The 18,739-nt window shown below is 36.6% G+C and overlaps 1 protein-coding gene across 2 annotated transcripts in view; it reads left to right on the top strand.

The window, feature by feature from the left end:
* Nucleotides 1–13,775, top strand: part of trabd2b (TraB domain containing 2B) — an 81,231-nt gene extending 67,456 nt beyond the window's left edge. The window contains exons 5-7 of one of the 2 annotated variants that reach the window (XM_028026628.1): nt 7,885–7,981; nt 11,185–11,463; nt 12,947–13,775. In XM_028026628.1, the coding sequence (XP_027882429.1) occupies nt 7,885–7,981; nt 11,185–11,463; nt 12,947–13,172 (602 nt within the window). In that variant the 3' untranslated portion in view covers nt 13,173–13,775. Of the gene's footprint in view, nt 1–109; nt 242–7,884; nt 7,982–11,184; nt 11,464–12,946 lie in introns of those variants that run through there. The other variant, XM_028026629.1, reaches the window with a different exon arrangement.
* The last annotated feature ends 4,964 nt before the right edge of the window (nt 13,776–18,739 follow it).

Below are 18,739 nucleotides of genomic sequence, written 5' to 3'. Positions count from 1 at the left end.
CTGCACCTATTCAAGCAAGTAATTACAGGTAAAAAAAATCGACAAAAACAAAAATGCAACCTTGACTTTATTGCACAATTAAAGCTTTACTCTTCTTGTCCTTCGACAGGAATGACGATAAGCTAAAGTAATCTACACCAAATGAAACAGATGCGAGGCCACGTTGTAGGATCTGACCTCCAGCGGGACATCGGAGAGACGGGTCAAATACCACAAATAGTTTGCTTTAGTGAGAGAAACAATTAAATTTCTTTTTAAAGAAAGTCTTGCAACAAATGGTCAAAGCTTATGTAATGTCTTTTTTGAAATGTCATATTCCCTTACTGTCTGTTTTGAATTCACACACATCCTCACACTTCACTTTTGCTATTTATATACTGGTTCTCTATTATATTCTACATCTTCACCAAAAACAAAAGGAAGGGCTAGAAACCAAACCTCCAAACATCCAGTTGGCTTAAAACCACTCTAGGCCATGGCCACCATGGAGAAGTATATATATAATCAAACATGGGGAAAAAAGTCACTACATTATGCTGATGTACTCGATAAAACAAACAAAGAAAAGAAAACTGACCAAAATGGCTGAAATGTCACTGAAGGCAGTGAAAAGTGCCTCTACTGGCTACAGTGTCTGTTTGACTTCAGAGACTTGTAAATTATATTTGCAAAAGCTTTGATACTCCTGTGGTGATTCATGGTGGTCCAATACATTTGATGTATTTATTTTACTACCTCTTTAACACCTACATACACATTGGGAAACACTTAGAAATTAGAGGAATTTTCCCCTCATCATCTCTTTCTGGACATAGATGAGACACATTTTCAAATAACTCTGAAGAGGTACAAACCCACATCAAGTCTATAGAAACGTTTTTCCCTCAGTTCACAGGACTTGTCTCCATTTTCTGTTCTCAGTTTTGTCTTCCTTTAAATCTGCCAAGAAAAGAGTTTGCTTTTGTTTGAACCATGATATAGTAACAGTACCAAACATGTATTTTTAGTGTGGTGGATGGTTCCCACTATTGCATTTTTCTCTTAGTTTATGATCGGACTATATTTGCACTGTTTACAGTTTTCTTTTTTTTTCATCCCTTATAACTCTGTAGTAATAATTCTGCACCCTGTTTTTCTGTCTTACTCTGCTTTTTGTTTGTGCAATTTTCATGTGAGGTGGTCTGTGTGCAAGCCTTGTGGGATTTTCTAAACCAACCCGACATATCAGTTGCTACAGTGTTTACATGGTCTAATTGCAAGCACATTTGCTTTGTGAAGAACAACAAAATACACATCATTCTCATCCTGTTTTCTTCACACTTGGATGAACCTCAGATGACTAATTCTTTTCTTTTTTTTCATTTGCTCTTTCTTCTATTCTCTCCACTGTTGCTTTGTAGTTCCACCTGTACATTTGAAAAGGAAATGTTTGCAAGAGCGATGAACTGACTGAAGAACAGATAAGCATGGAGATAGAGGCTATGTTTACACAAGACCGCTGTCTGGAAACTACCGGTATTTTCGGATGTTTATTGGGAAAAGTTCCACATTTAGACAAGACTGCAAAGACTCCTTGAATCCTCAGTTGTCATGTCAGTCTACTCACATGACAACTAATGACATGTCATTAGTCCAAAAGGTTTCACTCCAAGACCTGGTTTCAAAAAGTGTTGGTGTAAGAAACAGCAATCACTGGAGATGTGTAAACATGTGATCTAATCACTACAAAAATGTTATGGTTTCACTGAAGAGCTGCTCCTTGTAAACGGGCTATTGACTCGCTTGGAGTTACAGTATAAAAATTTAACCAAAGACAAGCATACATGGGAATTAAGATGACAATCCCCAGTGGAGTGTTGTGAAATATTTACCAACAACTTGAACTGAACTGAAAAAAAGTATTACAGTACTGGAACTTCTAATGCATTGTGCAGCTTTGTTGTACCAGCCGAAGAAAATCTAACTCAGCATATTGCTCCCAACACCTGATTAATACTTTAGATAGACAGATAGGTTTTAACAGGTTTGCAGTTTTACCATATTGTTTTCACTTTCTGATGCCTGTTGAACTTTCCGCTGTGGGATGCTCAAAATTTGGAATATTCTTCTGTAACGTAATCCTAATTTAAACCTTTCTATAACTTCATCAACAACCTGTCTGCTGCATTTCTTGGACTTCTTGAGTCCCGTTTGTTTACATTCACTTAGAAATATGTTAAGCCTTCACAAAACAGCTGGAGTTACAGTAGGATTAAATTCCACAGACTTTTACACACAAAGTTTATCTTATAATTAGAGGACCTCTAAAGACAATTCATGAGTACAATTCCAGCAATTGAACAAATTTTTCTAGAGGGGTGTCAGAGTTGAATACAAATGCAGGCAATACTTTTCAGACTTAAATTAGCAAAACAAGTGGTTGAAAATCCTGCATTCTAGTACTTCTACTTGAAAATTATGTGCTGCTTCATGTTGGTGTATCACAGAAAATCACAATAAAATAAATCAGAGTTTGTGGTTGTGGCAAAATGTGAAAAAGCTTAACTGGTATGAACACTGTGCAATTACTGGATTGACAACAGCAAGTAGTTTTTCAGAGAAATATGTCTGGAACATCAAACATAATGACACTGGCCTTGGTCAAAAAATACTTCCAGTCACAGCACACAGATGAAGTGTGCTAGACCACCAATGTAAGATCGGATCAAGATGGAAAGGTTTTTAAACTGAGAAGTTGCTGGATCATTAACTCTGTTCCCTGGAGCGGCAGATAAGAAAAACCTTGGTTTAAGTCGCATGCAATGCAAAAAGACATAATTGCGCCTTATAACCAAATATTTTTTAAGCAAACATGAAATATATCTGCTGAAATAGTGATGACAGCAAATTGGCAGGGAAAATCAGAGGTTGAATGATATGTGAAAGAGGTTGTAAGTGGTGTGTTGCCGCAATCCGCCTTAGGCAGAGCCACAGCTTACTGGAAAGATTAACCACCGTGATGATACTGATGAGGATACAATAAACGATGTCTGGTCCAGCAGTTCATAGGGCATGAACCTACAAGCCTGCCATTCGCAGAGAAACATCACCTACAAACTACTAAAACTGTTGGTAAAACAGACCCTCACGAGAGAGATCTGCACCATGTACTATATCCAAAAATCTCAATCAAATTTACAAGGAGAGAGATGTTATGAAATAGTATTTACAGAATCACTGTCCCCTATGGAAATAAAGGCAAACTATAATAGAATAAATGGATTATTCTGGGATATATTTAAAAAACAATAAGACTTAAAATAAATGGTAAAGAGCTTGATCTTATTTTATCATTTCTAATATTTTAAACCGCAACAGTTTCGGTGTTTCCATTCTGACAACATGCGTTATGTTGTGGTGTCCTGATGTCTGCTTTACTTATATAAAGTAAGTAAAGCAAGGAGTAAATTATAAAAATTAACACCAACTGGCACTCACACACTTTAAATCCACATACTTTTTTGGATACAAGCATAATCTTTTCATGTTTTGGCATCTACAGGAGACAAATGCCAAACAAAGTGATCTTAACTATACATGGAGTATTTATGAGCTTCTTGAAAACAAATGCTGATGTCTTTTTAGCGTGTTCTGCATTCTTCTTCGATTTCCAGGTCAAATTATCCAAACCCCTGGCAGGTTTAGATTTAAGGCAAAACTGATTCAACCAACAGGCTTGTTTCTGACAGGAAATTAGATGTGCATCTCCTGCTGCTTCTTGTCATGGTGGTGGCCTTTGGTTTGATTTGGGTAATTAAGTTTTTGGGGATTCAGCATAACAAAATACAAACCACATAGTAATGGTTCTGTTGAATAATATTTAGATTACCCAATTATACCAGGAAGGGCAATTCAGTTTAATGACTGCCCTCATTTTATAAAACTAAACTTAAAGTGAAGTTTTATATTATGCCTTTTAACCATTTTATAACCATTTTGTAAAACAAGATTCTGCCTCCCAAAATGTTATTTTATATACCAATCCCCACCACGACCCACAAAAACAAATAAAGCAGCAATTAAAAAATAATGCTCTTTTCATAGATTAGATTACCAGTTGTTTTCTTAAGAGGTATTACAGCAATGTGGCCAATTCTAAAGTTAGACCAACTCAATTTCAGAGAAACAAAATACTTTTTATTGGGTTTTAATAAAATTGTCTCGGTGAAAGATTAAAACTATGGATCTGTCACTGTAGGAGTAAATTTTACAGGAACAAGCAGTTTATTTTTTATTGTTTAATCTTTCCAGCCAGCTCGGGAATGCCAAATGGGGCAGAGGTGCCATTAGGGATCAGCTGACTCCTTATTACATCTTGACAAGGGAAATTGTTTGTTGGGTCTACTCTCTGCTTCTGAAGCACCACAATTTACCGTCTGGACACTTCACTAACAAACACACAAGCTCATCCGCCCACGCACATTCAAGAGCTTTTATTTCTAACTCCTTCACATATGGGGAGGAAACGTACGTAAGCATAAATACTTTTGCCACTGTTGCAAGATGAAAAGCTAGTGTGTATTTTTTTTTTTTCTCCAAAATACCAGATCTGTAGGAAACTCGGACACAACTGTTTGCTTTGATAAATTGCATCAAATCAAGGAGAACCATGCAATCCCTCAAATGTTAGTTCAAACATAAATTTTTAGAAGTGGGGGTTTTCTTTCACCCTGACTAGGACGGCTTGATTGTGTTTTGTTTTGAGTCGAGACCCAGACCAGAGATTTGTCATTGTTTACCAATTTTGTTTATGAGTACAGTAGGTTTTTCAAGGACGGGGTGCATGTTAATGATCCTGAACATAACAAACCGTCACAATGTACAGTGTGAACGGTCTGAAAGCAGACAAGGGTTTGGAGGAACATGGTGGAGAAAACAATTTTTTATTAAAAGCTTTTAATAAAAAAGCTGTTTTATAGACGAGCTGAACCTTTACTGAAAAGCTGAATCTTTTTCCTTAAATAGTTTTTTATAATAGTAGCCTTTTCCTAAGGTTAGAAATTGTTACATATTGTTCAAGTTTATTTTGAACTGCATTGGGGTAGTCTGAATACAACACAAAATCGTGAAGGTTCACTTTTCTAATATCTGTAATTAGAATACTTATTTCATACTCTATGTTTTAATGGTAAATTGTCTTCATGTCAAACTTTCAGACTTGGTTTTAACCTGTGAAATGGTTATATGGGTTAAAGTTGCCTCCGTGGGGAAGGCAGGTGGTCTTTTGAATAAAAAAGGAGAATATGATAGGAAGTTTCTCAATGATTTCTTTGTGTAGCTTCTGGGGTAACAGAGAAATAACTTTCAGGTAAAGTTTGTTGAGATTGTTGATACTGAGATGTACAGTTGAAACGAGACGTTTACATAAAGTGAATAAAAAGACGCATACACATTTTTTTCCTCATTGTCTGAAATTAAATCAAGCCAAACTTCTCCTGTTTTAGGTTGGTTAGAATTACTGAAATTATTTCTATTTGCTAAATATTGACGAATTTAGGAATAACATTTTTTAAGGACTTTTTTGTAGCTTCATTCAAATGTAGAGGTTTACATACATTTGGTCAGTATCAGGAATAATTCTTTTAAACTCTATCACTTGGGTCAAACCTTTTGGTGTCCCTCCACAATCCTCTGATAGGTTAAGTAACACATTTGAGTTAATTGGTGGAACAACTGTGGATCTATTTTAAGACCACACCAGGGACAGCTTGGTTTCTTTTTTGACAAGATGGGAAGGTCAAAAGAAATCAGCCAAGACATCAGGAAGAGAATTGTGCAGCTGCATACGTCTGGTCCAACGATCGTACCGCTCAGAAAAAAAAAAGCGAGTTCTGTGTCCCACAGATGAACATATAAATGTGCAAATCAATCCCTGAACAAAAGCCATAGACCTTGTGAGGAGATTGCTGAAGTTGGTGATGCAGTGTCATTATCGACAGCAAAAATCTCAGTGAGATTCAAGTGATACCAGATTGGTATTGCTGCTGTAGATGATATAATACCAATTATACTCATTGACGAGCAGTTTCTAGCTCTATTTCTTTCGCTATGTTGCTCCAGTGCTACGAATGAAAACAACCTTTCACTGTTTGCCATTAACAGTGCGACTGTTTTTAATAAAGTTTATTGCTTTAACTTTTTCAGTCTGAATGTCATAAAGAAAACATGGAAATAACTGAGAAAATTACCTAATTTTACCCTTGGCTTATATTGCCCAGCAGATTAAGAAGCCACTTTCATACACATTTATACATAAATAGACAGAATCACTTTCACCTAGACAAAACCTCACACTCAGTCCTCTGTGTAATCCCATCTGATCTTGCCGACACTGCTGTTAGCAGCCTCCTCTGACTCCGTGGCCTCGCCTTGGACTGCCTTTGAACTTGCCTGCCAAGAAAGTGTAACGCTGCATGTTTCTCTCATTGACTTTCAGGAATGATTGGGAACATTATAATGATAAAATTGACAGGAGGTGAAGAGCTGAGTGGGAGCAGAGGGCCCTGACAGAAAGCAAATAAGAGGCTTGAATATTGTCAGCATGTTGTTAATAAGCTGCAGGAGAGAGCCGAGGTGTGTGAGTGAGAGAGCGAATTCCTTTGTGTGAGCACAAATATGAATTCCTCTCAGAGTATGTGTGCTTGCAAAGGTGATGTCAGGCTAAAGAGCGGCTTATTGCTGAGTTGAGTGACACACAGGATTGTCGGCCGATGGCAGAAATAAAAAAAAAAAAAGCTTTCATCAGTGTGTGGCTGAGGCCTGCATGTTTGATGTTAGACTGAGGGAATCACAGACAAGGTGACTGAAAGTGATGGATGATTGGAGGAGAGGCGAGAGGTTGAGTGTCGACAATGTGGGGTAATTACCAAACAACAAGTAAGCCCAGTAGATATAAGGCATGACTGCAATTGAACATTCTCAGCGTTTGAAAGCTTCTCTGCTTTTTCTCACTAACGAAATCTAAAATTGTTAAAGAAATATTTTTGCCTAAAATCCGTACAGACTTAGTCACCTTGTAAGAATTATTTGAAAGACAATCATCTTCTAACCAGGGTAAAGTTTAAAACAGGAGTGACATGAGCTCTTTTTGTTCCACTTAAAGGTTCTTCCTTAAATTTGACTCAACAGCTATATTGACATGACCAATCTCTTGCTTAATCAGAGAATGCTTGCTCTCTGTGGCAATGAACAGATAATCTTAGTTCAATTGAAGAGTTATTTTTTTAAAACCAGTTTGCAGCTTTTTAAAATCTTATAGTGTATGCAAGATGAACAAAATGTTATTTAAAAAAAAAGCCCTCTGTGAAAAAGGTACAGAGCATGATTTTGAGATTGTTGACTTTCGGCTAAAATTGTTTGGACAGAACTACATATAACGCGCGATGGTTCACATAGTACGAAGGCACCTTTTAGACATGCACTGTATTACAGTCATAACTACATCAGTCAATGATTTTTGCTATTGCAAAGTATCACTTGCAACATTTGATATTACAGTATTTCATGTGTTATATGTACAAACTGCAAATTAATAATATATTGTGCATTGATAGTTGAATGGAGTCTAACTTCCCTTAATACCAACACCAGGCGTATCTGTTAGTGCCTGAGATACAAGGGCTCATGGAGAGTGCAGACATTTTATTGTTACTGGTAAAGAAAGAAACGTGGAAAATGCTTTATCAATACTGAAAATGTATAGATTGTTTCATACAGGAATGTGTTATGAGCCTTTTTTAATTTCCATCAAACAATATTCAGTCATTAAGATAAAACAAGAACATTGTTACAAGTTGTTTATAAAGCAATTTTCCCCATTACTTTTCTGCTTTTGTCCACTTTTAGGTCACTTCCTTGGGAACCACAGTGTGCTGGATATACTCAAGCTGGACGGTTATGAAATTGTTCATCTTCTCTCTGACCATCATGAACAAGTTACAGAGTAAGTAAGGTGAAAGGGCAAATAACTGTGTGGTAAACAAACCCTACACTTCACAGTAATACAGAACATCTATCAAACATATGTATCCCCAAAACCTCTGCAGATTTTATGTTACAACAGTCAATAAGTTTTTTATTTAATTGTATGTGACAGACCAACACAATAAAGACCATAATTTTGAAGTGGAAGGAAAATAAAACAAGGTTTTCAAATGTCTCAAAATTCTTTAAAAAAAATGTAAAATATAGCATGTGTTTGTGTTAAGTCCCCTTCACTCTTAAATGCTCTTAAATAAAATCCAGTGCAACCAATTACCTTCAGATGCCACTCAATTTGTAAACATCTGTGTAACTTAATCAGCAAATTTGAGCTGTTTTTGAAGATCTCAAACGTGTTTCGGAGAACATTAATGAAAAATCAGCATTAGAATGACCAAGGAACATAGCAGACATGTCAGACATAACATTGTGGAGAACTTTAAAGAGGGTTTAAGCTATATAATCATATCCAAAGCTTTGAACATCCCACAAAGCACTGCTTGATCCATCGTCCAAAAATGTAGAGTGTGACATAAGTGCAAACCTAACAAGACATACCCATCTATCTAAACCAATAAGCTAGTCAGGGAGGGCTTAATTCAGATAAGCTTTCAAAAGATCATAGCAACTTTGGAGGAGCTGGAGAAAAGAAGGTACTCTGGTTAGAAGATACCAAAATTTTATTTTTACTACTTTTGACTACAAAATGTATTGTATTGTATGTATTGTGGGTTGATACGGTTTATCACTTCGAATGCGTCTTCCCCAGAATAAAACATGGTGGTGGCCGAATCTTGCTGTAGGAATTCTTTAGCAGGGAAAAGGAAGCGGGGCCTACGGGACCATGCCCCTAATCATTCAAGCTAGGGTTACAACAGACTGGTATTGGTCAAAATCTATTCCTGCGTATGAACGACAGACACAGTCAGGCTGTGCTTAAGCAATCATGCAAAGAAAACTGGTCATAAAGTTCAGTCTCTAGATGTGTAAAGGTGATCTACCCCAAAAGACTCGCAGCTGTTATATCAGAGAAAAGCAACGCTACAAAAGTATTGACTCCAGTGGGCTAAAAACATATGTTCCCCAGATTTTCAGATTGTTTGTTGCTGCAAGTTGACGGAATAGGAAAAAGGTCAAAAGGTTTGTTTTTTTTGTTTGTTTTTTTTCAATGCATTGCAGCCTGGTTTTAGTTATTTAATTCTTGGTAGCTGAGTTATTTAGATTCTGTAGATTTATAGCAGCTCTTTATGGACAAATACAACCCAAACTGAGATAAGTAACAAAAAACAACTCAGCTATGCTGGAATACTTTTAAACATCATCACTTCCATCACTTTAGTCAATCTCTTCTTCACCACCCTCTGCTCTAATGCTGCCAAAGCAAGCTGCCAACAGTTGTTCTGCTTGTTCTCACCACAACACATGAGCACATGCCCACACACGTGCTTGCAGGAGTGAGTAGAATGATGTGCACTGCCAAGGAGGGGCAGTATTGCACACACTTAAGCTCTCAGATGTTCACTACATGCAAGAACCTCACAGAAAATTGGAGTTGGCTAGGCTGAGTGTCTTTACAAAACCTTTCTGCCAACCAGTGTTTGAGTTTGTCTTCCTCCAGTTCTTGGCATTCTGCAGCCTCCCTATTACGGTGGGCCTTAATCGATCTGCCCATAAAATGATATCAAAAGCAACTTAAGTTTGAGTAAGACAGAAATAAAAGCAAAGTACAAAAGGAATAATCATGTTGCAGTCGTAAAAACATTAAAGTTCATCAATTTAGAGAATTAATCTTTGCAAATTAAAGCATCAAAACTAACCCTCCTACCTCTCTCTGTCCAATTGAAGGCTTGATTGAGTGGTGGGTCGTGTTGTTAAAGTTAACAAGTGAGTTAACTTGCTGTGGTCACAAAACCCACACATGCATGCAAAGATACATTTGCACCTTCCTGATGTGAGATGATACAATAGGCATGTGTACTTCAAGATGCATGACAGGTGTTCATGAAAGTTGTAAGCCTGATACCTGGATTGTGTCAAGGAATAACCTAAAGAGCAGTAATGCTACTGTATGACAGACAGAGCAATTTGAATCTGGGTTTGGCTCCACAGTAACTCAACAGCAGGGCTGGAGATATCATCACACTGCTGACCGAGCCATTAAGATAGAAATTCATCTCACTTCCTCCATATCACACCTTTCATGCAAAAGAATTTATTCATTTCATTGATAAGTGAAAAGGCTCCATTTGCGTTCTCCAAATATGATGCTCATATCATAACAGTTGTTCCACCTTGTGTTTTCACCTCAAGATAAAATCACAAATTAGGCTCATGTGTTTTAATAACCCAAAGCTAACTGTGCAGTTTTGTGTGGATTCATCTTCATTACTGTGAAGCACTTCAAAGTTCAGCAGTGAGACACACTACAAGAGAAGAAAGCTCCAAAAGTTTGCCTCCTGCAGACACCTGCAAGCAACTTTCATAGAAAGTATGTCTAAATTGAGACAGACATTTATTTAGCAATATTTGTGTTTAACATCTTCACTGTAAGGAAGACTTTTTAAGTAATTCTCATTTATTTAACTTCCCTTTGAGATATTAGTTGAATATTTTTGAATTCAACTAATTGCTCATTGACTTTAAACGATAGTGCCTTGGATACTAAAAGAAATGAACATAAGAAGAGAAAGTATGAGTAATGGATGTAAGAAAGATGAGTACATTGAGTTTTTCAGGGAAGATTCTGGGTGGTCTTTTTTTGGTCAAATTGTTAGTCTTGGTAGACAAAATATGGCAACCACAAATGTTGAACTTTTCTCTAATGTTGGCTGCTTTGTATTTAAGCCACTCCGGGTATCATTAATAGAGTGAGGCTTTCCTTGCGGTGTTCATGTCCTTGATTCAAATTGGGGTATTTGACGAGGAAAGTGACTGAGTGGTCAGAAACCACTAAAAAAAATAACATTCACTAGCTGCAGGTTAAAACTTGTAGGAAAGCGTATAGCTTCACACAAAAAAAATCCCTCCCATTTCCCATTAGCTGTGGAGCTAAATTGTTTTAGTGAAACCTCTGATTAAGTCGGGGTTTATACAATCAAATGTTTTAATAATTGACTCCATGCATGCCTTGTTTTATTTTTCTCTCTTTCTCTTTTTCTGTTCCAGGAGTAAACGAGATCCAGAACTGCCTGAAGCAAGGTCTGTTGAAGAGCCCTTAGACACCAGTACAGTGACTCCCACCAGCTGGCCAACCGGTCTGGAGGAGGAGATGGAAGACCCAGATGATGTGCCTGGGCTGCAAGGGGAGGAGCTGCCTCACATGCTTCTCCCCGACAGCCTGAATCAGCTGGAGGAGTTTGGACGGCACAAACGGCCCCACAAAGCCCACCGGAGCCATGGAAGGCCCAGACTGTTCAGTGACCTGTGGGTTCGCTTTGGGGATAGGTGAGACACTTACTGTGATCAAAGTCAAAGCAGGCTTTACCAACCTGCTTACGTTGGAGACTTTATTGAATTAATTTAAATTCGGCTTACTTGCATAGCACCAATTCACAACAGATGTCGGCATAATTTGTGAGAGATTTACAAGACAAACGGGTTCCATTTATATCCAGTTCGGTCAAAGTGATGTTTAAATTAATGCAATTCACCCAATCCAATCATTATATCAGATTCGGATGCAGTTATACACAGTCCAAATCAGTTATAAAACAATACAGTTTTACTTTACTGATTATAAAATGCCAATTAGTAAAGAGTTCTTTGTTAAGAAAGCAGCAGATTACTTTCAAAATTGGTTTTAAAGTGATTCTTCATTCCCAGCAAGCATGTGGTAACAATGAAGAACAGTGACTCCTGAAAGGTTCAATATGAGTAGGACTGGAGAACAAAAACCAGATAGGGTTTTTGAATAATGATAGTTAAGTCTAGAAGTAACTAGTGGACGAGTGATGCAGTTTTCCAGCTTTACTCTGAGACCAGTTATTTGTTTTCTTTTTCTTTTTTTTTTTTCAAAATTGTACGTGAAAGAATGGATGTCACAGAAATAGTCTTTGGCAGGATTTCCTTATAATGTTTTTAGACAAATTTGAATAATGAACTGAGCTCAATGTGCCGTTTGATAACTAGGATCAATTAGAATACTTGTGGTATTAATTGAATTTACTTTCTTGTGAAGTACCTCGAGACGACATTTGTTGTGAAATGGCATTATAAAAATAAGCTGAATTTACCAGACAGGTTCTAGTCAAAGTTAACTCCAATATTCTTTCTAAAGGGTAATTTAAAATCTGGGTTCTTTCAAATTATTGTCAAAGGCCAAATAAATACTAAGTCTAAGTGACCGACTAATCTACAAATACCTGTAATCCATGAAGAAGATTTATATTTAAAATAAACATTACAATAGCTGCTTACACGCCATAAGAACTCTTTTTGAAACCCTTCACATCACTATACAATAAATGTTTACAGGATGTTCCCAGAATTAAAATATGTTCAATTTTAAAGAAATTAGATATAGGTTAGACATCTAAAAAGTTTAGAAAAAAGTTTAGATCTTTTGTTGGAGGATTTTGTTGTGAGCAGTCAATGTCTTACCTGTAGCAGATGGTTGTCTAAGGATTCAGGGTCTATCAAGTACTCTGGGCAATGAGCTTAATATGAACTTATTAGGTGCATTTTACATTGAGTTATTGGTGATTCATTTTGCAAATAAACATGAACTTCCATGCAAGTCATCATGGAATGCAGATAAGGTTTTGTTTAATGTTATCAGAGCTACAAGATCAACACTAGCAGAAATTCAATATGGAGCTGAAGAGTGAGTAGTAAAAACATCCTAATGATTTTTCAAACTGAGACAACTCTGAATGGTTTGGCAAAAAAACACAAATTTTTAATTAGCTGTTTTTTATCCCTCCTCCAGCACACCACCACCTAATGTGAGGATAATCAACGGGTATATAACAGTGGAGCCTCCGCTGACCCATCAAGAACAACACAGACAGTTGGAAATCTTTTCTATAGAGCGACACGCTGACTCTCCTTCGCCCACACTGCACAGCCTCAGCTCAGCCCAGCTGGCTCACACTTCCCTCACCCTGTCTTGTATTTTAGCCTGGTTTTTATCACACATGCTGCTCACCTCCTGACCACAAGACAGAGCTATCTCGCAGTCAGACACTTAAGACGCTACTGCATCCATACCAGAGCAGAGGAATGTACGTGATAAAGACACACAACGGTGGCCATCATCAGCAGACATGAGATGGAGAGAAGCATCAGCCAGCAGGACAGCGGGTCTTCAGAGGGAACACTCCTGCTGTCAGCCTCCTCAGTACAGTCATCATGTTGGAAGTGTTTAATGACTCACCAGGTGTCAAATTGTGAGGAAGAGGCTCGTAACAAAGGCACAAAAACGGGCCGTGGATGAAGATTTACAGGCCTGTCGAACTATTAGAATAACAAACACATAACAGTGAATTACTCCAAAGAATTGGAGTCTTGACCCAATGTAATTTTAATATTGTGTAGAAAAAATTTACTTTAACATTGAAATTTGAACATATCAATGACGGTTATGATTCTGTGATAAATAGCTTCATTGCACACAGTGCTGTGCATGAGTTGTCACTTTGTAAATTGTGCATTTGTTCATAAAGAAAATTTGTACTGTATTTATTAATTCTGGAAAACAGAGTATATTTTCTTGCTATTTGATAAATAGAAAAAAAATAAAAATAACTAATGACGTACTAATGTGAGTTGTTGTTTTTAGTTGATAAATTGTGGAAGTGGATTAAAAAAATTTAATAACACATCAATAACTATTTCCCTGATGAAGCCAAAGCAAGAATAGTCTATTTGATATTTTTTTTTGTGTGTGTGTAGATTTCTGAATCTTCAAATAGAGCAACAAGGATGAAATTCTCCATCTCCAGTGATTTATTTCTATTTTTAAGTATGTAAAGTTTTGTGCAACAGGTAGTCTTAATCCGCCATCTGCTGGTTGAGTTGAAGACAAGCGCTGAAACTTAAAAGTCTTCTCAGATTTGTACTTCAGACAAATTCAGCTTTGGTATAAAAATAACAATTAAAATCAGTAATGGAAAGAGATGTGCTTACAAAAGGTAAGTTGACTGAAAGAAATCTATTTATTACCATGCAATTATCTTTTTCAATTACAGCCTATAAAGACACAGAGTGGCATTGTCTAAAATTACACCAGTCAAACGCAATATGTTAAACAACAACTCAGGAAAAGTTAGCTTTCTTGTGTTTACTCTCTAGATTCCAGTACAGAATGGACCATTATCATCAACCCATTGGGTGACAAACTGGCGACCTCCACGGGTGAAAAATATAACAAAAGATGTAAATTTTTGAAGTAACTATGAGTTTTGGCATATGACAGACTTAAAATTTAAATTATTAGAAAAAGTACAACATATTTCGGCCAACATGTTCAACTAATCCTGGATCCCTTAAATACATAGATCACCAAATCTGTCTCTCTCATACTGAAAACACCTCCACTACTACACAAACTGTAGTTATTATTACTGCCACTAGATGACACTAGAGTCTCAATATAAGTAGCGCAGAAGCAAGCAGCGCGGATGACGGTTCAGTTTAGAGACCTCACGCAAAGTAGGCACATTTAAATTGGACTCTGCGTTTTTCAATTCCTTTTTTGTTGTCTATCTACTCTAATGATGTACAATTAATTTTAGAGCAAAATTAATCTTTAAACGTTAAATGATCATTAAGCCATCATACAAGAAAAAAGTGGTGCTAGAAATAACTTTACTTTTAAAAACACAACTTTAGAAGAATTTACAAGGAATAATACTCAAAATATAATATACAATTTATAATCCAATACCTATCAATACATATTTTAATGTCAGAGTACCTTTGCAACTTTTAATAATGTTAATATCCATCTGCTTACTATCCATAGCAGTTTGTCTTTGCAGACTTGTGGCAGAATTGATCCCTGTCTTCACTAGTCATTAAGCAAGAATATTGTTAATACTGTATTATTTCTGAAAAGTTTTGTTTGCAACAAGCTTTATTTTTATTTTGACATAAATTGTTGTCAACAAGAAACTGAATACATTATATTAAAATGAAAATTGCAACTTAAATAGATCTGTTTGCAAAAATATTATTATCATTAAATGGACTTCACTGCATTGTTTGTTAACTAGAATAAATTTGTAAGTAATTAACTTAGTAATACTGTTTGATTTAACTGACGTTTTTGGAAAATGCTATAAGAAAACATTTGCTGTGAAATTGTGCTACATAATAAATTTTATTTAACTTATGTATTAATTAGATTTATGAACAACTAATTGATCTTCATTCAATTGTGAAAGGATTTTTTTATGTAAGTAATTTCAGAAGTTCTTTAATAATTTATAATGCAGCAAAATAAATTAAGAGATCCAGATATGAATTAACCATTATTTAATTTTATAATAATAAAGTTAAAATGTTACTATCTGGCAATTATATAAAGACCCCCCCAATATGAGATGTCTGAAAGGTAATTAATATTACTGTTTCTGCAGAGGTGTTTTGTTTTAAAAGGTATTCTATTAATTTGGAAAAAGAGGAACAGGCAACTTTTTTTTTTTCATTTAGAGCAAACAGCCCCTTAAGCCAAGACAGGGCAATATTTGCCTTAGTTAGAATACCATTTTCCCTGGGCTTTGGGGTGTTGTTTGAGGGTGTGGGGCCTTGACAGGGTGCTCTGAGGGCTGACCCTCCCTCCACCAGGGACACAACGCCGGCCGCATATAAATAAAAGATTACAGTGGAAAATCAATTTCTGAGCAAACTCATTAAAAATGCCCCTCACCTTAAATGATTCCCATTTCCTTGCATTCAACCTGTTAGCGCCTAGCTGTCCCTTACAACCAACCACACTCACATCACCTACACCTCATCCAACTCCCCCTCCTTCCCCTCCTGCCACTTCTCCATCCTTCCTTCACCCTGTTGCTCTCCCCCAGTGGTAATTACTTGCACAAGTCGTTTTTGCCCTTTGATTTGCACCGTTTCACAAATGAAGGTTAAGTTTGTTTAACCGTGGTGGATTTGCCAGTCATGTTGGAGCATATAATGTGGCAGATCCTTGGTTTTTCTCCGTATACCTCAGACACGGCTGAGTCTAAAGACACCCACCCACCGAAACACCTCCTTCTCCGTATCCACTTCCCTGGAAAGGGGGACAGAGGGAGAGGCTCCAAGGTTAAGGCTTTGTGGGACTTTGGAAACCTACCAAGGATCAAGCTTCAGTCTCACTCAAAGGAGACCAGGAAGTTGTTAAAGATCACCTTTGCTAAAACGATTAGGAATCAGAGTTAGATTTAGATTCAGATTTAGAGGCTTATGGATAACTCACAACTCTCACAATCTGCCAGTTGTGACCAGTACTTTTCAAGACCTCTGGGAGTCTTTCGGGGCACCGCTGAACCTGTGATTGGTGGCTATTAAATCGGTTTCAAGGAGCTAATTCTGAGTTGGGCAGCACAACTATAAGCTTTGTTCCTACCTTTTACCTATAAATGTTCCATAGTAAATCCTATTTGAGGACCATTTTTTAGCTCATTACTCATCTTTAAAACCTGTGTATTTTTAAAAATACATTTTCAATTTAAAACTGCAGTAAATATTTAAATTTGTTGCAAAGACAAGAAAAAAAAAATTATATATATATATATGTATATATGGGTTATCGTATATATGGGTTAAACAGGCTCATTTTTTATCTTCATTCTGTGGTAATTCTAGAACTCCTGAGAGGAGCTTGCTGTTTTAGACATTGTGAGGGGCTGTCCACAGTAGTGCTATTTTAGAAATCTGTGTGCTACGTTTGTATCTCTAGTCCATGTAAAAATTATTGGGGAAAAAGTCTATAGCATTTCTACAACTACTTTTGACATTTAAGATTTTTAGAAAACTCACTTTGTGTTTTTACACTGGTTATCCAGTACACATGTACACAGACAAATGTAAGACAAAAAAACTTAAGTACTTAGAGGAAAGTGTAAGTAAACGACAAATCTTAAGCATAGCACTGTTTTACTGAACACACGGTAGACATTTTATTGTTAATATTGTTCTTATTTTATTTTCAGTGGAGGACAAAACAACAATATTTGTTGTTTGGTGTAGCCGTAGCTGTGGTTTGTCTGCCTGAGTCCATGCAGTGTAAAGGACACAATGACAGAAAATGCAGAGCAGCAGATGGAACAAGTGGCATAGCTTAAAACAGGATCAATACCTGATAACGTGTCACTAGAGCCAAGGAGAACATTGATTTCAGGTAGCTGCAGCTGTTAAGAGCATTTCAAGAGTGTGTTGCTTTGACTGTTAAGCTGCAGCATGCATACCGATCACAGGGATATTCTCCGGTGGACTTTGCTATCACATTACCCACAAAAAGTGACAGTTCCAGTTAGCTCTGTTTTCTCATAGTAAATCACGTCTATCAAAGTATCATAAAGAATTTCATCATGGTTATTGCTGGACAATGAATATATAAGGTAGTGTTTATTAATTAAACAATGTATTCGTAAACCTCTCAGTGACCGCGTGTCCTGCGTATCAAGGAGATCTTTGATAGTCTGTCTAGCCGAGAGGGAAGCCATAAAGCAATGGGACAACAAAAAGTGTGTTTAGCCCCGGAGCAGATAGCTGTTCTCCTTTTTAGATAATCCCCCTGATAGCGTGTAAAGCGGAGCTTTTTGGAGGGTTCTGCAAACTCGCAGCTCATCTCTGTTTGTGCTGGGTGAGATATTATTTTCACCCATTGTCCAAATCTTGTTGAAGGCTTTGTGGCCTAAGCTGCTAAATTGAGCCCAATGGCCTTGTACTGCCAAAACACAGGTCAGGTGCAAGTTGCAAAAGAAAAACAGACAATATTATCCTGGATTTTATTTAAAGGGTTTATAAAAAAGGTACACTATTTTATGTTATGTTATTAGCTAAAATTAGACTAGTTTATTGTTATTCTGATTGAACTTTCTTTTTCTAGATTTTAAAGTAAAAACAAATTGTTATGTTTGAACTATAAACTCATCGTGCAATAAAGAAATATGACACATAGTTTATCAATTTGTTTTATGTCTCATAAGGAAATATGAACATATATATATATATATATATATATATATATATATATATATATATATATATATATATATATAATCAAAAAATATTTGTGAGAATAATAATTTTAAATAAAAATATGCTTTGCAATTTACTCATATTTTCATACCTTAACAAATAAAACAACCTTTTGTTGGCAGCAGACCTGCTGTTCATGAAAAAGGTAAACAGCCATACAGTGAAGTTCTGTATAGAACACCCGGCAAGACAGGATAGTATGTTTTTAAGTGGCAGGCCAGACAGAGTGAATGTGTACCAAGGAGTGTAAAGACGCCACAAAGGGGAAAGGAATACTATGTGTGCTTGTGTGTTCATATGTACACATGTGTGTCCTTGGGTTGTGCATTGAAGGATGATGGCGAGAGTGTTGTGTTTCACAGTTTTTTGCCATGATGCACTGCTTTATTATTCTGCACAAGGGGCACTTCACATGCGGAATGGGTTCTCTTTGATATCGACAGCAGCTTGAGGGAGAGAGTGCACTCAAAAACAGGCGAGGGCGAATTTATTCTGGGGGGAGAGAAAAACAGATAGT

This window comes from Xiphophorus couchianus, chromosome 9 (genome assembly GCF_001444195.1).
Source record: "Xiphophorus couchianus chromosome 9, X_couchianus-1.0, whole genome shotgun sequence".
Classification (NCBI taxonomy): Eukaryota; Metazoa; Chordata; class Actinopteri; order Cyprinodontiformes; family Poeciliidae; genus Xiphophorus; species Xiphophorus couchianus.
Note: the sequence above shows the minus strand (reverse complement) of the source record. Positions and strands in the feature narration are given on the sequence as shown.